Source organism: Bemisia tabaci, chromosome 5 (assembly GCF_918797505.1).
Source record: "Bemisia tabaci chromosome 5, PGI_BMITA_v3".
Classification (NCBI taxonomy): Eukaryota; Metazoa; Arthropoda; class Insecta; order Hemiptera; family Aleyrodidae; genus Bemisia; species Bemisia tabaci.
The window spans coordinates 49,722,292-49,743,233 of NC_092797.1; the positions used below are offsets into that span (position 1 = coordinate 49,722,292).

General features: G+C 35.6%; 1 protein-coding gene and 1 long non-coding RNA gene across 22 annotated transcripts in view; one reads left to right on the plus strand and one right to left on the minus strand.

The window, feature by feature from the left end:
- Positions 1-20,942, minus strand: part of LOC140224680 (uncharacterized) — a 378,383-nt gene that overhangs the window by 79,605 nt on the left and 277,836 nt on the right. The window lies entirely within an intron of this gene.
- Positions 1-20,942, plus strand: part of CLIP-190 (Cytoplasmic linker protein 190) — a 105,891-nt gene that overhangs the window by 68,213 nt on the left and 16,736 nt on the right. For 9 of the 21 annotated variants that reach the window (XM_072300867.1, XM_019043033.2, XM_072300874.1 and 6 more), the window contains 7 exons: positions 668-745; positions 2,123-2,191; positions 5,075-5,227; positions 7,634-7,897; positions 8,510-8,678; positions 9,247-9,436; positions 11,051-11,104. In XM_072300867.1, coding sequence (XP_072156968.1) covers positions 668-745; positions 2,123-2,191; positions 5,075-5,227; positions 7,634-7,897; positions 8,510-8,678; positions 9,247-9,436; positions 11,051-11,104 — 977 coding nt within the window. The remainder of the gene's footprint in view (positions 1-667; positions 746-2,122; positions 2,192-5,074; positions 5,228-7,633; positions 7,898-8,509; positions 8,679-9,246; positions 9,437-11,050; positions 11,105-20,942) is intronic. The other 12 variants (XM_072300870.1, XM_019043107.2, XM_072300872.1 and 9 more) reach the window with 2 other exon arrangements.

A 20,942-nucleotide genomic window follows, 5' to 3' on the forward strand; every position in this document is an offset into this window, starting at 1 on the left:
ACCAATAGAATCGCTCCGTATTCTCTTCGTCTTCTTTGTCTATCGCTTTGTCTATCAATTTTAATAATCAGCCCGCTGGACTTTCGAAATTTTATCGAGTGATCCGGATCGCTAAATTATGTAGCATCCCTAAAATAGAAGTTTATTGATCAAGATACTTCGTACACGATTCAACATTCTACCCTCAGCAAAGTTGCAATTTTCAAACTGGGACCCAACGCAACGTTTCTTGCCACTTATCGACGATATGAAACTGCAGAAACGTGTATCTCGGTTTTTACTTCTTTTTTTTAAAAAATATAAAACTACTCAATGTCATCTCTTGAAAACTGCAGTGATTTTTCTGCTTTGCGTGAAAAATATTCTGTAAAAATTTCAAGCCATGATGTTGGCTCGGTCTTCGTTAAAAAAATAAAACAGGAACGAAAATTTTGTAACACCCAATCGACATACACGATTTTGCAGTTTCACCATCGTCATTGTGGCTTTTGCATATTTCTGTGAAGCCTGTATTCCACTGCATTATACCCGCATTCACTCAAGTTATGATTTTTTGCCGCATTTTGCATTATCTTGCATTGATTTTTAAATGTTTCGTGTGTAATTTGTATGCTTTGGTATGCGCTTTTCTAAGTTTCGTTCTTTTCTCCCGTATTTTTTTATACAGGGTCGATCGACGAAAACGATGAATTCGTTGCACCGCTCTCTATCAACAGAAGGAGAAGTTCCGAACGTCGATTTTCAAGTGAGTTCTCACCCTATCCCGTCATGAACCTGTCCAAAATTTACTTTTATTTTCCGTTTTTATTTTCAGTTCCAGTTTTTTATTTTAATTTTTCGCATTCCCTCTTCAAAACTTGATTGTTCTGTCCCTCTTACCTGCCCATTTGAAATTCAAAGCAGAGCGCTACAATTTTTTAGGCGATGTTATCGTCATCAAAGACTATTTACATGTATCCGAAATAATTAGAGCCCTTGAGCGCTTAATTCTCTGATCTATGGTTTAAGGACAAGAGTGCGCCTAAAAGTTGTTTTGTTTAGTGATCTGAGAGGATTCCAACCAACTTATGTATGCCATTTTACTGTCCTGTCATTTGAAACCAGGTTTTCATTTACCTTACCTCTTAGAAGTTCAAGTCCCACTTTTTCAGAGAAAGTCTCCCCTAACTGTTGTTCTGCTCTTCATATCATTATATCAAGTGCATTTATGACCTATTGTAAGAATGAAATTTTTGTTCCTCTTGTTATGCTTATATTTTATTATTTGTCTTTTCTTTTGTGTCCTTGCACAGGGATTGCCAACGTGCAATTGAAAATATCTTCTGTTTTAAGTTCTTTTGCATGCCTCGTTATTTTTCCCATATCCTGTTACGTTCTATCTTGTTATTCTTTCTTTTCCTAACCCAATCCATTCCTTTAACGAACTACTAGGAATGAATACCAAATCTGTATTCGATAATTGGAGCTAAATACCTGCCGTATAATGTTGAATACTTTATGAAATGGAGGGACACATTTCTTAAAATGGGATTCATATAATGAAGAAGAACGATTTTCATAAGGATCACAGTAGAATGGAAGTAAAATTCTAAAGAATTTCCTAAGACGATGGTAGAAAACGGAGCATTCGAGCTTGGACTTAAAGTTCATCACTGAGTTTCTGCCCCTCCTTTCCACCCGCTAGCTGTGCTCCCATCTTCAACCCTTCTTCCCCTATGCTGCCGTGCTAAGGAAGAACGCCGTATGAACATTCGGGAGTTGCCAAATTTCCCTTAATAACACCTGTATTTTTTACAAACTTTATGCATATTTTTCTTTGAAATTTTCAGGTATTTTAAATTAAATTGTGCACAAACTTGTCTGAAAATTTGAGAAAATAATATCCACAATCTTCCCAGTAATTTCGGTTTTTATCGGAGGAAACTTGGCAACGTCTGAAGGCTCATACGGGGTTTTTCTCAGGACGGCAGTCTGTCTCTCTGTTTCCCGGTCGAATCTTCTCCAGATCCTGTGGCTTGAGGCACCCCTCGAACCTGGTTTTTATGTTTTGTATGCTTGTTTATCGTGTTGCTTATGCCGTTTCTTGCGAGCACATTGTAGCTTTACGATTTTTGCATGCCAGATGCTGGATCGGATTCGGGTTGGGCCGATGCACGGCGCCTCAGCGAGGCCGGCGTTCGACGAACCTCCGGTAAGCTTAGCTCTATTTTCTTCCTCCTTTCTTTTGTCTCTCTCACAATTTTACACTGGGAAAATTCACATAGACTTCGCCCGTCGTAGGGTTGCCACAGTTTAGAAAAATGACGTAAATGTCAGGGAAAACGACGAAAATGTCACAGTAAATGACGAAAACGTCAGGAAAACCGGGAAATGTCAGGGAAAATGGCGAAAATGTCAGGGATTTGTTAAATCACCTTCATTTGCTTTTTAGAATGGGTTCGAGGTTTCGAACAACACATTTTTTCCCCCAAAAATTTGTTGGATTTCTTGTGGATTTCTTATAACTGGAAGACTTTTGCCTTTTCATGGAATTAATGTGAAATTATCTCGAATTCGGAGATTTACGGGGTTGCCATAGTCAGGGAATACCGGGAAAACGGGAAATGTCAGGGAATTTTAAAAAGTCAGGGAAAACCGGGAATGTCAGGGACAATGACGGAAATGTCAGGGAAAATGTGTGAAATCACCTTTGAATGCTTTCTAGAATGGGTTTGAAGTTTCGGACAACAAATTTTTTCCTAAAAACTATTTTCAAGTATGCCCTCTTAACCATCCGTCACATCTCCAATTTTCCGGGAATTTCACCAAAATGTGTCAGGGAAATCAGGAAAATGCCAGGGAATTTCATTTTCTAAATTCTGTGGCAACCCTGCCATTGAAAGCTTTCACCAATCAAGCTCATGAAACACTTCACCCAGAAATTCAGAATCTTAGACCTCCCGCCCCCTTTCACCCTTATTTGTAATGCTGCGTAGATATGAATGGAGAATTCGCACGCAAAATTTTTATTGCTTCATCTGATAGTGGCTAAAGAGTTGATTTCGCAATATTTTTCATCAAGCTTACAGCGCCGACATTGCAAACCCCCTCCCCCCGCCTGGAAGAAATTCTTGATCGTAGACTCCTACTTCCCTCCAATGTACGAAACATCTCTGACTATGGCACTGCCGCCCCTTCATATGCATTTGCATTCAGCCTTTCATCGGATCGTTGAATTATTGAAAGTATAATACCTACCAGTAATAGTAAGCTCTTTAGATCTATGTTATTTATTAATAAAAGGGCGTTTTTAAAATAATCGTCTTTTACAAAATTATGTCTTATGTGTAAGCATGGATGTATATTTTCTGTTTGTTTTTTTCCTTCTGGGTTTTCTTGCGTACCTATCTCCATGTACCATTTGCGGATAAGTTTGTGGTACTCTTTACAGTCTATATAGGTAAATCAACCAAAGTTCTCGGCTACAGAGTCTTCCAACTATTTTTACTAGTCTCCTAGTTCGTTACGAGGCTTATTTTCTGTAATCGTCTACTGTTGGTTGCGCCAATCTTATCTGTTGCAAAATGCCTGTATTGCTTGGTTTCATGTTTTTCTATGCGGTTTTCATAATTTGGTGTTATCTTGAAATGTTTTTTCTGAGCTATTACCCATATCTTATGTCAAATATATTAAACCGTTATCCACAAGTGTCTATGAAAATCTGCTGAACTACTTAGATTGAAAGCAATGATTCAAAAAATACCATTACTGAGTTAAGTCCATGCATGTGTGTCTATATGTAGTTCTAATTCTAAAACTACTCGTTCAAGAAAAATAAGTATTCATTAAAAGGTAAGCTCCATAGTACATGCATTTTTTCATCAAAGAGAATAGAAACTATTTTTGCTAAGGTATGGATGACAAAATGATAGCAGAGACAAACCTCTGTAAGGATAAATTGAAAGAGTAAGTTTTCAGAAAGGTATAAACACCATCGTTCCTGAGAATATTCGGCAACAACACATAATAGAAGGCAAGGAATAAGTGAATTGTCGCAAATTAGCGTTTAAATTGAATAATATGCAAAAAATCATTGGTATACATGAAATAATCGTCAACTTGATATGATTTGTTTTTTCCCAGATTTTTTATCCTCTCTTGATTAAATGTAATTTTTGTAAGAATTTTGTTTGTTCAATCAAACTAGAGAATATTTGCAGTTGTGTTCACCGCTGCATTGGATCAAACATTTTATGTGACGCTTCTTGTCAAAAATGAACAAGTCGCAAGCAATAAGCAATCGCCTGATCTGTAATTATGATGTACTTATGTTGAATAAAAACATGTATACATTTAAAAAAGAGAGACCAAATAAAAAGAACTGATCATTATGTTTGGAATTAAAACATAGGTTTTTCCTCATTAAATGCATGATACCAGCTAGCATAATTGCGAGTGCGTGTTGTGAAATCGGCGACCTGAGTTGGGTTTGGTTCGGTCACGCAACTAAACTAACTTCCCGGTAAAGCGGAGGGTATCGCCGGGATTTGAAGGCGCTTCAAGCTGACACGAGATCGTGTCTACCAATGAAACCTTTTTTTATGTCGATGCGTATTATTAACACGCACATATCGCTCGAAAATTGACGGCAATTGCTGACTGTCTGCGAAATTCAGAATGTTTTCACTAAATACTAAGAACTGTTCTTTGCACATTTTTACATGACTATTTGTTTTTATTCTTAGCAAAAAAAGTTCCTCGTGAAATCCTAGTCTGCTTTCTTTTATACCTCAAATTTAAGGAGGCTATTAAGTCTGTCAAGTTAATGATTGGCGAGTGCCTATAATCATTACACTCACGAGTATTTAAGTAGTTCTGTTTTTTTTTTAAATTTAATTTATCTATTAAGTTGGTTAAATTTACACGGAAACATAATTATTCAAGATACATGCAGATGTCCATGCTTAATTAAAGAAACTTAACTTAATGAAACCCCGGGACTGCCGGAGGGCATTCAGCAGTTGTGTGCACGTGTTATTTTTTCAAAAGTGTACCGTATGCAGGAGAAATTGAGTAATTTTTCTCTCTTTTACAGATGCCAGTGTCGTTCTCACTGAAGACACAGATAGCTTCATCATCGGAGACCGAGTCTGGGTTGGAGGAGCTAAACCTGGACAAATTGCTTACATCGGTGAGACACAGTTCGGGCCCGGAGAGTGGGCTGGCATCGTACTCGATGAACCCATCGGTAAGTTCGACGCAAGGACACGTGTCTCCACCACATTATGTCATCCTTAAAATACCTGACCCTATCACAATAAAAATGCCAATAAAATGCATTCAGTGGCGTGACGTGCTTTGCGATTTATCGATTGACCAGTCATTTAAACTATGAAAAAGGATCGATTATCAAGGTGTTTGTAACGAACACCTTAATGATCGATTCTTTACTACAGCTTCAGAAGGAGAAATATCGATAATCGATCATTCACGCCACGCCACTGAATGATGCATTGTTTGTAATAGGAGATGATCCGTCGTTTATCGCACGAAGAAACGAAGTTCGTCTAAGAAACGTAATTGCATTTCAATGTTGCCAGATTTTTTCGCGCTAATTACATTTTCACGAGGAGAGTTTTGAGAATTTTTGACTGAAAATTTCACCAATTTTTCTTCGGCTGATCTAATGTAAAAATCAGATTTTTAAACGAAAATAATACAGGTTTTTTCTCCCAAAAAATTAAACCGATTAAGTCAATTTTGCAACCGTGGAATAAAGTTACGTTCCTTCTTGCGGGAACCGACGAATTGGGGGGGGGGGGGGGGGTGGAATTGACACCAAGCTTTGGCGGGATCACCAATTTTGCTCTGTTGCTTGCAAATATCTTTCTGCCTATTATACTTAAGGGTTGAAATTAAGTACATATCTGTATCGATCAAGTACAGTGATTTCCTTGTCTTCAGTATATACTCACAAAAATGATTCAAGCAACTTACAGTGCGCTTTTTTCTACTCTTTGATGCTTCCTCCCCTTGTAGAGAGACTGTATTAGAAAATTTTGCGCCCAGGGCTGCTGAATGTTCTTTAACCAATGAACGATCGGTCGTCAGTAAGCTGCGGAAGCAGTGAGAAAATTGCGTAGGCCACAACCTTGAATAATGGATGATGTAAAATTTATTACGTTTTGGAAATGCGCTCCATTTTTGCGTACACCTTCCGAAGGTGTGTACGCGTACTGCCTTATCACGCACTTCCAAATAGCATGTGCGCCTCGGAACTTAACGCGATTCGCGAGTCAGGAGCTAAGAGCAAGACTAGAGTAGAAAAGTTGAATGGGGTGATACAACTGATTCGACTTCCCAGCAGGTAAAATTGTATATCGACGAAACAAAGGAGACCTTGGAACTCCATTCGGCTGACTCAGAGACGTTAACGCATGAGTAGAAAAGTTGGATGGGGTGATACAACTATTTCGACTTCCTAGCAGGTAAAATTGCATATCAACGAAATGAAGGATAACTTGAACTCCTTTCGGCTGACTCAGAGACGTAAACGTTTGAGTAGAAAAGTTGGATGAGGTGATACAACTATTTCGACTTCCTAGCAGGTGAAATTACGTATCAACGAAATGAAGGAGAGCATGAACTCTTTTCAGCTGTCTCAAAGACTTTAACGCATGAGTGGAAAAGTTGGACGGGACGGAACGTGTGATACAACTATTTCGACTTCCAAGAAGGTAAAATTGTACATCAACGAATCGAAGGAGAACTTGAACTCCTTTCGGCTGACTCAGAGACTTTAAGGCTTGAGTAGAAAAGTTGAGTGGGGTGAAACACGTTATAAAACTCTTTCGTTTTTCAAGTATACAACTTTGCGATTCCACAAAATGAAGGGAAACATAGTGTTCTTCATCATCCCAATTACTCAATTCGTCAAACCTAACTTTCAGTTCATGTGACCGAACGCTCAGTGCGTACAACCGAATTTATGAAGATTCGATGAAAGAACTTGGGTTACATGAATCAAACATTCGGTTAAACAAATAAAAAAAATTGGTTTTATTCTAAAGAGTTAAAGCTCAACTTAATCGAGGGGGTTGGAGGACAAGACGTATAAGTGCAGTTTTTGTTATCTGGAGAAATTCGTGTTTGAAGTTTCGAAATTACATGGATTCTTGTGGCGGAAAGAAAATTCAGACTGACTTTTTGATGCTTAAAAATTGGAGTTTGGGAGCGAATTTTTCACTGAATATGCACTTGCGCCAACAACAAACTACTTGTTTCTGTACAAATTAAAAATGTTCAAAAACCGATTATACCCAGATGACTTACTTTTTTATTATTCTTTACGCACAATGGCCATTTCGGGTAGGCTGCCTATCTTCAGGTCATCTTCAAAAGTAAGTCATCTAAGTAAAATCAGTTTTTGAAAATTTTTTAATTTGTATAGAAAAAAGTGTTCATAGTGCCGATAAAGTGTCAGAAAAATTGTGCAGTATGCTACAACATAACGATAAACTAGTTTTACTTGAAATCATTAATATCTCAATTTGTTCAAAAACTTTACTTATGCGCCTATCCTCCAAGTCCCTCAATTAATGTTTGGACAGCGTTTAAAGGAAATTCACGATCTTTTAACTTTTGATTTTTCCAGGTAAGAATGATGGATCCGTTGCTGGAGTACGCTATTTCCAGTGTGAACCAAAGAAAGGGGTGTTTTCTCGGCTTACTCGCCTGACAAAACACAGCTTAGACTCAGGCACATTGACTGGTCTACTCACCGGAACAGCAGATGCTAGAAAATCGTCGATTTCCACGCCTCAACCACGCAAATACTCAGCTGCATCCACCCCTTCCATGGTTTCACCCACATCCAGCGTCAAAAGTTACTCCCTTACCACACCCAGTCGCAAAGCCAGTAAGTTTTTGTTCTTCTAATTTTGTTTTAATTCTATTAAATTCTAATCATATCTTAAAAGAGAGAGAATATTTATTTTCTGCGGTATTTGGCACCAAACAATCTTCCTAAGAGAGGAAAATAGTCCCGGCCATATTTGATTTTCATTTGTACAATGAAATGCTTTTTTGGCCTTCAAGAATCTTTGTCCTAGCTTTTTCTGTGGGAGCACAAGCAAAATAATACCCTGCTACCACATCAGACTCTTATAAAATGAAGGTATTTCTGAATATTATTCAGACATAATGAGCCTAACAATCTCAGATGTTGTCTAGTTTTCTCTGATATTTTATTTTTTGAACAGGAAACTAAACAAACTGAAAATTGAAAGTTTTGGAGTACACTTTTCATAATTTAAGGTAAATTCCTAGAAATTTTGGAGGCGTGAGGGAGTTTAGCACTTTTTTAAAAAAATAAAAAAGGAGAGAAAATTTAGCTAAATGAAATTGCATTAATTCTGATTCCAATTAAATGTGTCAAATTGTCAATCCCTTTGTGTGTTCACATAGAAGAATTGAGAACTTTGTCTCACTTCTAATGGAGGTTTTAATTCTTGCAAAATATTCTTTCAAGGTTCAGGCGAACTGAAAGTCGGAGACCGTGTCATCGTCTCAAGCAATCAAGGCAGCAAAGCTGGAATCCTCAGGTACAAGGGTCCTGTAGATTTCCAGCCTGGTGAATGGTGCGGAGTGGAATTGGATGAGCCCATGGGCAAAAACGATGGCTCAGTGGCCGGTAGAAGGTTGGTGAACTTTTAAAACTGTTAGAAATCCTTAAATTCCAAATCCAGTTATGAACGAATTGAAAATTTCTAGTCTCATTTCTTAAATAATGAGGAATAAGTTCTTTTAATATTTGCAATCTAGGACTTCCCATTTGCCAAGAAACCAATAAATATTTAAATCAAATTGGGCAAATTTGAGCAAATTTTAGTTTGCTGAATTCATTTTTACAAATAAAAAAAAAAAAAACTCTTTATTATGGAAAGAGGAACATTTTTGTGAAACCTAAATCCAGTTGTCTGCCTAACGATAATTTTTTCTTTCAACGGCTGATTTGACTCGTGTTGATTTGGTTTTTTTAATGAGCAGAAAGTTTGAATGGATCAATTATGAGCAAACAAAATAGTCTATCTTTGATAAGAAGCAATTTTTTTAAAATTTTTCACTCTGAATAATTAACTCTTTATAATAACACAAACTCTAAATATTGAACACTTTAAAGTGCCAAAATGTATTTCCCATAACCAAAAAAAAAATGCCCTGTTGTTGTATCTCCATATCTTATTTTTCTACTTCATTCCTTTGCAGGTACTTTGAGTGTGCTCCAAATTTTGGCCTTTTCGCCCAATCTTCAAAAGTGAGTCGATCCCCTATTGGAGCCAATAGACGGCCATCCTGCGCTGTGCACAACAGTGCCATAAAGAGATCTGGTTCTCGCGAATCTCTCCAATCCTCTTTTAGTACATCCACCGCTGCCTCTGGTATTCCAACAATGAGGGTAAGCCAAGTCAAATCGTGCCAGTCTTTCATATTTCAGTCCAAGTAAATCCTGCCCAATTATGGTGACTTTCTAAATTGATTCCCAGGAGTCTGAGCATTGAAAGACAGCTTTCTCAGAAGTTTTTTTCTGAACTGATGAAACTCTGGAGGTTATCAAAGTTTGAATCGATGTTTGCTCCTCTGATTCAGAGAATGTTTTGTTTTACCATCTTAAATGGGCCTGTTGCAAACTTTTGCCAGAGCAAAAATAAGAGTTGTTTCCATGTAGATAATGCCTCAAAATTCATATGAGCGCATTGGCAAAGTCTGAAATGCACTCATAAATTCTCAATCTGCGCAAGAAATTTGCGTTTTTTTGAGCTTCCCGCTTCAAGAACGATACCATGGCACTGGTGAACATTTTGTTAGAGGAGTCTCTCAATAGAGGAATCGGCAATATGCATCATGGCCAGCGCCTCCGCAGTTCCGAGCGTAATTCGAAGTGAGTTCAAGGTTAATCAAGGCAGGCAAGGAAACTATGTACGTAAACATGCCGATTGTTATCTGATTTTATCCTGGTCAGTTGTTATTTTGTCCCATCACACATATTTTGGCAGATTGCCGTCGGTCATGATGAATATTGCTGACAATGGAATGACTCCTCTAACAAAATGTTCACCTGTGCCGTAGTATCGTTTTTGAAGCAGGAAGCTCATAAAACCGCAAATTTCTTACACAGATTAAGAAGTTATGAGTGCATTTCAGACTTTGCTGATGCGCTCATCGTGATTTTTTAGGCATTATCTATAAGAGATAATTCTTAGTTTTGCTCTAGCAAAAGTTTGCAACAGGCCCATTGCAACGTTACTGTTTTTTTTCTTCAATAGGGAACAGTAGATTATAATGAAATGTTCAGATATGATATTTCTCCTCGGATCTTGTCCTTTTAAATTCAAACAGTTCATTGCATGTCATAGATAATTATTTTTTATTTTAGAGTATTACTAGTCGCTCACTTCAATTTGCACTTAAAATTTTGATGGGATTCTTCTAATTTTTGTATATATATCAGTACCCCAGAGTCAAAAGGTACCTAACTCCATTTTAGTCCTTCCGAGGTATCAGGGAAAAACCTTGCATCCCTGCGTCCTTGCATTGATTCTGATGTAAATTGCAATTTTTTAAATCCTGTATCTCACAACCGGCCTTAGATAGGGCTACCAAATTTTCCACAAACACAGAACCGTTATTAGAGATTTCTAAAAGGACGCTAACTCGATTTTTTCAAAAATGTGAGTTAGGTACTTTTTGGCCCTGGGGTACTGATATTATCAATGTTGAAATTTTTTCTTAAAATTCCTAATCGAAAAACATCATTTTAAAAAGCATCTCTCTTTGTTTTTTGGCAATTTTTATCATGTAGAAGAATTTGCTGTTCTGAGCTGTAAAATGAATTTAAGTAATATGAATCCACCTATAAAAATAGTTTTAAGATGCAATGTATGGTGAAGCCATCAAGTAGAAAACGGAGTACTCTAATTTTGTGTTCAAGGAGATTCTTCTTCTCTTTGAAATCCAATCAAGTGAGTTCATTTTTAGGTTCTAAAGTTTTTCTCTGCTTAAATTTTTTTAGAAACCTGCAATTCGAGCGTCTGTACCGGCAACACCATCGAGGACACCTCTGCAGGTAATGATTCTTTCAACATTGACTCGTCAGTTTTCTCCTCAAATTTTTTTCTTCTTATTTTCAGTTGTACAAATGATGAATTTGAGCCTTTGGGAAGTAGTCAGGTAAACATTCATTCCTAGATATCTTAAATAATGTTGCAAATGTTCATGTTTCTACAAGGAGAGAGTGTTTCTGTTCCAAAAACAAAGCAATCAACCTCAAATACCTTTCCAAAAGTCATCTAAAATGAACTGCAGGGACATCAAATGCAGTAGAATGCTGCAATTGAGAAATATTACATTCTAAGGAAAACGTCATAGGGAAACTGCAACAATCAATTATCAATTAAACAACTATTCCTACTGCAACAAATAAAAGTCTACATCATGTCTCCCTAAAAATTTTGTCTCCTAACTCTTAACCATAATCCTCGTGGACGCGTGAAATTAGAATTGAAAACCAAGAGTAGAACGATAATAATTTCACTACGATAGTGTTTTACCTCTTGTTTCATGCAGAGAATGGCTTTATGTCATCAGCATATATACTTCACGGATTTTAATTCAGGTTTTTGAATCTATGAATTCAGAATTTAGATGAGATTAGATTTTATGGGTTAACTTAGAACAGCAATGGAAATGGCAATTGTGAGTAAGAAATGTAGGTTCTACATTTTTTCATTTTAATTTTCTTCTCTTTTCGTTTGAGTGGGATGGGTTCTGTTTATTTTTGACCAATATAGGCGCGAAGCTGATAAATTACTTTTAACTTCTTGATTAATTTTTTTAATTTGTAGGAGAGGAGAGAATCAATTCCGTGTCATATCATCTCTTAATCTTCATTCCTAAATTATTTCATGCTCCATCAAGCGTTGATGAATATTTTGAAATTCTGTTTTAAAAGAGTAAAGAAAAAATTTTTTAAAAAAATAAATAAGATAACGCTTAATGAAAGTTTCTCTTTGTACCCTTAGGTTACTTTTTCTCCAAAGGTTAGTTTTGGTAGTTTGTTAAAGAATGGAACAAGTCATACTAATTGAAATTGTAAGTAACTTAATCTCAGCAAAGGCACTTGCGTTGTCACAGGCACTGTGGGGCAAGAATTATCACAAATAGAAGTATATTTACATATTTTACTATGGGATGCTTATCGCTTTCTTCAGTAGGTATCAAAAGAAATAAAATGAACTAAATCTTGAGGAGCAGTCTTCCCGGTCAATTAAGGTTTAGTTCATGGATGCTTCAATTTATCTGATGAAGGAGCGAGTTAAAGGTATAAAAAGGTTTGAAAAATATTTTTGCTGATTTCAAAACTTTGTTTGAATTAATTTGAAACGAGGATTGAGGAGAAACTGTTCATTTCATGCTTAATGTTGGTGTATGAAATGAAGTTAAACAGAGTTTTAATAGAAGATAGTAAAGAATGTCAAAATTAGACTTATGACCAAATCGCAGTGTACATCTTGAAAGCCAGTTAGCCTCCCTCTGTGACATGCCCTTTGCTATTCTTTCAGTCGCAGCAATCAGTTTTGCACTATCAGCTTCTTTTTATGAATTTCGGAATGCATTTGTTGCCATCACGATAGACAACTGAAACTGATCGTCATATCAATTTTTTTATGCCACCATTTGCTAATTTGGATCATTCGCTTTATGTTGCCTCCTGCAGAATCTGCTTTCACGTTTTTTGTTTGAGTCTTGAAATGCATGCTCTGTGTTGTTCCCAATTTTTCCAAGCTAGCAATTTATTTGTTTTTGCAGCGTTCAGCTTTGATATGTAATGTTAAATTATATCACTTTTTTTAAATTATTATTTATTCTTTTGTTTGGAAGTCAAAGGATTATTTTATAGAACTTCTGCTGCATTTGTTTCCTCAACAATTTTTTTCGGAAGCAAACTACTTTCAGTGCAGTTTCCACTTTGCATGATAAGTACTTTGAGCACCTTCAAAGTTTCCTTTTTTTAAATAAAAATTTCTAGGTATTCCAAAATACCATTGGTTTGCCTACAAACTTTGCAGAGTAAATGATAGCTGTTCATAGAGTATCAGGTTTTTTTTTTTTTTGTTTTTTTTGTCTTTCTATGTCTCTACTGAAGTTTCACAAGTTATAATATGACCTAATAACACCTTAAGGTCAGGTTGAGACCATTTGTTCAAGAATTCAGTCAATTTTTAAGTAAAACGGATAGGGGTCTTCGAATGAATCCTTGCCGTAAGATATGGATCACTACTTGTTTCAAAATATGGATACACTCTGATAAGGCCTCTCAGTGCTCTTATTGGGATTTATTGAGCGGATTTATTGGAACGGTGCGAGATTCTAGTCAAAGCATTGTTGTTTAGTATGAAAGTCCTTTGGGTTGCTTGGCCGCAAAACTGATGTACATGACAACAGCTTATTTTTTCCAGCTCCAAAAACTCTTGATACCCGTCATTTAGGAGCTTCTCGTCATTACTATTTTTAACGGAACTGTTTCATTAGCTTACTGTAAACTGATGGGACCCCTCTGATAATGAATTGAGAGAGGACAAATTTAAGGATGGAACTTTATTTCCTCCCTCAATCTGTGTGTATCCACCGGTCGCATAGTAGTTCTTACGTTGTTGAATATTTTATTATATAATAAACAATTAGCCGTGAACAATTTTTTAAAAAAGGTCGCTAAGAAAATTAAATTTTCGTTCTTTCCATTTGCTTTATACATTTTGCTAATTTATTTCAGGTAAGAATGGTGAAAGTGTATTATCCCAACTGGGAACCTGGTTATTATTAAAGAGTGCCTTGCTGATGGTTCCACCGCCGGCTCTTCTGTTGATTTTATGTTTTAAGTATTTTTTAATGAATCATTGTATGATTTCTTTGTTGTAATTTCTTAATTCTGTTTTGCTTTAAGCTTGCTCTTTCCTGTTTTATTATACATTATTCTTCTCTCTCGTTTCTTCCCCATCCTTAATTCTTGTTTTCTTCTTTTTTCTTCATTAATTTATGTTTAGTCATTAAATGAATCTATGTGATAGTTTATAAGAAGATCCCTTCTTTTTTATATGAAAAGAAAACAAAATTATACTTCCTTAAACCCAGGCTCAAGTTATTTTCCTCCTTTTCATCAAAAATATTGAAGGATTGTGAAAATGTAACGAGCAAAATGCAACTCAGTATTGATTTTATATCAGCATGTTGTTGAATGATTGCTTATATTTTTGCCTTATTCTTTAAAATCATACTCTTTTCTAGGTATTGTATTTAAAGGTTTTTGATTGTGGAAGCTTAGAATAGCCGTAGAAGTTACACTATTATCCGTGGATTTTCTTCTTTGAGAAATATTCCTTACTGGCAAAAGTCTTCTGTACTTTTTACAATATGCTTTGTGTTCGTTTGGTTTTTGCTTTTACCTTTTTTATTCTTTTGTTTGAGGGAACGAACGCTAAAAGCTCGACAATCAGTATAAGCTTCCTTTCTACCAGCCATAGTCAATTTTATGGCTTTGATTGTAATTCACGTCAAAATTTTTTGATAAACCTAATAATTGAATGCCATTGGTCAGACCTCTCCTCCTTTTATTAGTTTTGGTTTTCCAAAGTACTCAAGTTCAATGGCGCTTTTTCTCCACTATTGATCTTATTTGTCGCTATCAATGTACGTTTCATACTTTTTTAAAAAGTAGAGTAGTATATCCAGTTTCTTTTCTTAAAATTTATATGGGTACGTAGGTAATATATTTTTCAGTCTCTTAGTTTTCAAGGAGATTTATCAAGATTAAAATTCATATGTCAAAAAGAAAGCTCAAACTGAAAAAATGTGAAGCACTAAATATTCCATCATAATTATTATTTTATCGTATCTATGCTTCGAAAGGGCATCATTATTTCTTCTGGGGCATCAGTGGATAACGCTTCCTGGTCTTATACTAATAAGTTAAGCATTTAAGATAGTGAGATTTTCAATTGAGTTTGCCAGAACAACAAACATTACCAGAGGTAGTGGGGCAGGCATGTATGAAATCGATGAAAACTCCTAATTTAAAGTCTGCTTTAATCAGTGCCTAAATCAAACTTTTTAGGTAAACTAAACAAGGATTTTCCTTTCTTCAAAAGTAAAACCATATGAGAAGAGTTACTGTATTCCTACTCTTAAAATAATATCTTAAATCGGACGTATACTTTGTGCCTAGAGAGTCGATCCAGCTCTCTAGTAATTAAAATGAAAGTTTAGGCTCCAGTCCAATCAACGGCTCAAAATTTTTTTCTTTTTGTCTCTTCACTTATCAGTGAATTTGAATATGAATTTCAAATTTCTGCTAAGTTAGAGGGAAAATCAGTAGAGAACTCTGGTTCATCTACTTCGATAGTCAATTTTATCATGGTTTTGTTATACTATATGAAGGCCACTATTATTAAATAGTAAAATAGTAGTCCTTTTTTATCAAACCCTTTTTTTAATTAAAAAAAAAGAATTAATTCCTCTACCAATATGAATGTATAAATACAAATAAAACAGGAAGCATTATTAATGTGGCCATATTAAGGTAATCAACTGCTGTTAACGTCTCAAACGACATGAATTATTCTACCAAAAGCCACTCTTACATTATCTGCATAATGCAAAGTTAAAAATTATGAAAAAGTGTTATTATGGTCATAGTAGGTTTTGAATAACCTTTATAATAACTCTGGAAGAATTTAAAATTGTGAGAGTAATAATTGTATAAAGAATTCGATCTCACAATAAGAGATATCAGAAATTATGCGTTATGTTCGATGAATCAATCTATGTAAGAAATGGATCGTCTGTCAATGAGCAGAGTGTTAGCTGTTGCCATGAGCCATTTATCGAAGCCTCCTCTGTCTTGATGGCTTTCAGGTAAGTTTCTAAAAAAAGCAATGACTGATCTGCAGTTCAAATAGTAATCCTTTACCGCCTGCTATCATCTTGTCTTGTGAATTTTGAATGGGACAAACTTCAATGTCAATATACTTGTAGCAGTTGCATTGGTAGGGTTCAGCCTAACATTTGACAATGCCTGCTTTTTTGAGCCAGTCAGTGATTTAAATTTACTCAAGCTTTGCTTTTGAAGGAGAATCAGCCTTGAAATTTGGCAAAAAGAACAGGTAAACTGAAAACAGTTTGTAGAGCCAATTTTAGCTCCGTTGAAATGGTCTAGTGAGGAAAAATATGTGGTGAACCTTGGAATGAAAGGGCACACAGGCAGGAACATCCGAAAAATTCCCGGTAGGCCAGTCAATATTTAGCGTGATTTTGGACCGGTTTGTCTTTTTTAAACGCCAAGAAAACAAATAAAAATTGGCTGATTCCCAGTTTTCCTCAGCCCTGTTTTGAATTTGAGCTAGTTTGCCTTTAGTTCATTAAAATAGCATGACGGAAGATTGCCTGTGTTCTTGTAGGCGAAATGTAAGCATCAGGTCAACCCATTTCAACTCCGTGCATTGTCACAAGAAATATTTTGCATGCTGTGTTATTGGCTCTTGTGGCTAAAATCGGAATGTGAACCTTCCACATACTTGTTTTAGACCTTTTCTAGACTGTATGACAGAGAATTTCTACATTCTGGAATGTATGTACCAATGACGGAACTGAAAATAGATGCTTCTCATCTCAGATCTCAGTGGGTACATTTTTAATTTTTTCTTCCAAGAAAATGACTAAGAACTATACACAGAATTCTTCAAGAATATCAGTGACTGAACAAAGAATAATTGTTCAAAGATGTAGGCAGTTATTATAGTCAAAGCAAAAATGGCACTCATATTGATGGCTAAATTCAGAAAGTGCCTGGGTATCTCAGATTGCAATGTTGCAAATCGTCACTGCTCATGTTTTATTTTTTCAAAGGAATACTAACCAGCAGTTTTAGTGAAATTTTTTGTGAATTTTTCTTAATCATTCTAAAAAAATCCCACTAAATTGTGAGAAAGTTCTGATCAGTTCTCCCTGGAAAAAAGCAACATTTAATCGGAGATTTTTAAACGTTTCAATTAAGGTATGCATTTTTTGCATTCAGCCATCAATGCGCATTGTTATCCTCTTAATTTGACAATTGTTATAGTATCACTGAATAGTTATACTGCTGTAAAATCAGTTAACCCTAGTCTGCCTGAGTGGGGTCAGATTGACCCCACGGGAGTTTCAACTCTTTGCCATTTCTCGTGGTATGCACGAAATTTTTTGTCCTTCACAAATAGCTCTACAAAAACATCTAGGAACACGATTTTGAAGGGGGAAAAAAAAAAAAAAAAAAATTTGCATGAGAGATCAGAAAATTCACGAGTACCGCTAGAAAGCCTGAGCGGGGTCAGATATGCTTATAACATATATTTTACCATTTAGCATCACAAAAGCTTACTTTGAAGGTGTATTCATTTTTCTCTTTTTAATTTTTTTCAGAAACTTATATAAAAAAAGCAAAATTTTTCAGATTTTTTTCATTTTCAGTATTTAGTAGCCCTATGATTTTTTTTTCTCATGCTGAGAACAATATGGCAACATGTGTATGATAAAATGGTTGCGTGCCCTGCGCCGTGTTTTTTTAAAAATTAGATATGCTTTATGGTTAAGGCCTGTAAGGTTAGTGCACTGATATTAACTAAGAATATGAAAAAAACATAGCTAACTAATTGATTTTCAGCTGGGGTCAAATTGACCCCGCTCAGGCTTTCTCGTTGGTTCAGAGGCTCAGGGAGACTAGGGTAAAGTGTATAAAAGTCTATGGGTGGATCTGGATCATACTATATTTAATGAATAGATGTTTCAAATTCTATCAAATCGTACTGGAAAATGATCAGAATTTGAGATTATAGAAGCATTAGGAACAGCCTGATAAAAGGTTTAGGGAAAAATAAAAAATTTTGAACAATAAATAAAAATTACAGAAGCATTATTTACACCAACAAAAGATTAAAACTCATGGTCAAGCAATGCAACAATAAGTTTTGTAGTGAAGCTGTGCCCTGATATCATGGACTAAATATGTCACCACCTCCTCATATATTTCCCTCATATTTTCGATTTTCTTTTAAATTCTCAATAGTCTCATTTAGGATGGCTGGATCCAGTTCACTTTTCAACTTTTAGTCTTTATCCTCCAACCATCTTCCATAATCACCCATAAATCGTGTTTTTTTCTTATTTTCATCTATCGTAGTTCGTTGGATCTACCATATCAAAACCCAACTGGTGCTGAAAATAAACCTTAATAAGAACTCGCTAGTTCCAACATCACCATTTTAGTAAGAACTCGCTTGTTCCAACAAAATACAAACCGACTGTAGCGGCAAGCAATGATGAAAATCCCATCGAAAAGGAAGTTTTTGCTTCTGCTGCTGGTCTCATATTTGGTGAGACCCTTCATGAACAGGACACTTTCCTTCCATCTGGACATTTTCACCGTGTTTTACTGGCATTTTCCATCAAAAGGGCAAAATGAATTTCTTAGGACGCAAAAGAAAAATTTAAAAGCTAAGCTGTGAGGATAAATGAATATCAAATTGATGGCAAAACTTGAAAATGAAGTACCTGTCTCAGTTTGCGACAAATCATACTTCTTGTCGTATTTTAGTTTCTTGTCAGGAAACTCATCAACAGTTGTTTCACGAGCTCCCGTAGTTTTTTTATCTTTATTTGAGGGATATTTTGTGAAAATTTCAAGCAAGTGCGTTTACTTGTTTCCCCTTTGAAAAAATAAACCAGGAGTGGAAATTCTTAAAATCGCAGTTATGATTTATGGTTTTTGAGTTTAGCCATCAATATTATTATACTCGGAATAAAATTGAGAAAATTTTGTGCCAATCACGTTGCTCTCTCTTTTGAGGCTTTAGGAAGTGGAGGCAATTCATTCACGAATGTAAAAGAGCAAGCTTAGATGTAAATTGAATTGAGACATGTAAAAAGGGAGAAGTCCAAAAACTCATGAGCTCCAGCACATGTTTCTGATTATGTCTAGCATGACTCATGGGTATTCGCCTATTTGTCTCTTTCACATGTCAAAACTTTCAGTCGGTAAATTTTAATTTTTGGTACAAGAAAAAGGCGCAAGTGTAAATACTCATGAGCCATGAAAGAGGTTATCAACAACAAATGCCAGTGCTCAGAAGTTTTTGGACATCCACCCTCTTTGCTTATCTCAATTCAATTGGTGATGGGAAGTGATCCAAAATACCATAGGAAGGCGCGAAAGGCTTGGTGTTAAAAAGTATCGGAAGGAGAGTATAGTAAACTCTCAAGCTGGGCAACTTAAAGTGATATGCAGCAGACTCTAGCTTGGCTGCGGTGATTACAGATGCTGATTTAGATTGGCTTTAGCTATTTTTACCAAAGTTTACATTTAGATTACATTTTGCAATAAGGAACCACTATCTCTGGCTCTCCCACAAAACTACATATCTGCACAGGGAAACCAATGGCATGTAAGTTGTTTTTCAAATGGGCCAGAAATAGTGGTTCCTTATTGCAAAATGTAATCCATTTTACAGTAAAGAGGGCCAAAATTCTGTAAAGAATAGATAGTCGGGCCCTAAAAAAATTGACTCCTAAAATTGTATCGCAGAAAATTGCCGTGATTTAAATCGCCAGAAGAGGGTGACGTTATAGCCGTCTCTCTTGCAACCATTTAAATGCCCAATATATATTTGACCTTCAAGGAGAATACTATTTTCAATGATGAGAAGGATAATCTACTGGTAGAGAAACAAAATTTTATGCACAGTTTTCCATTAGTCATCAATACGTCCACTACTCAAAGAATTTATTTTTTAGTGAAACGATTATAGTTGTCAGGGCAGCAATGTTAAGGTGATTTGATGAACGCCATATTTAGTGTCAGAATCCAAATATTGCATTTAAGTGCTGTTTCAATATCAGTATCAAGTGCAATCTCAAAATTGTAAGAAAATGACAAGTAGCTGAAAACATGGGACTAATCCATGCGATATGAGCTCAGATTCTCATTTTACGTGTATAGAAGCCATCTCAACGTTTCCATTGCTAATATAGTTGACGAGATGTAGGCATCTTACAAGGGGTGGTTACTGCCACTTAAGAGCATGTTTCTAAGTTGCCAGTTGCCATTTTCTAAAGGTTATTTTGTGCAACCAAAAGAGAATCTGTTTTTTTTTATCTCTGTGATTTTATGTCTGCAAGTATCTCTTCTTAATTTTGGCTTGTTTTAAATCGCTTGCATGAAATGTGGTGTTGGTATTAATTATAAAATAATGAGAAGAGAAGAGATTGTAGAATCGACTTCAAACTTAAATTTTTACAAACAGCTCAAGAATGTATACCTGACTACTCACCAGAGATACCTACTTCAGTCTCAACCCCACAAGTTTCAATTTCATTTATCATCAAGTTGTTTTACCTCTCTTATTTTATTTTTCATGGGCATTTGTACTTTTCTACCTAATCTAACGTTTATTATTTATTACAGAACCCATCCTGTCTTTTTTTGCAACACATTTTAATCTTTTAACATAATCAAATTGGCTGATAATTTTGATATTGAGATATCCTGATACCTAATAGACTGAATAATATTATGATAGGTTTGAAATGTGAACAAAAATCACATGTATCATACATGAGGATGGATATTAACAATAAATGAATAGAATCAAATACAAAGAATAAATCGATGGTGAAATCAAGCCATGTATCTTGGCTTGCGACATTGCAGACTTCCGGCCATATTATTTTTATTTAATGAAAAAATAGGTACTCAACGTCAATTCTTGAAAACTTGCGTGATTTTCTTTCTTTTTGTGAAGGAAATTCTGAAAAAACTACAAGTAATGATGTTGATCTGTTCTCATTTTAAAGACATTAAAAAGGATTTGAGAAATAGA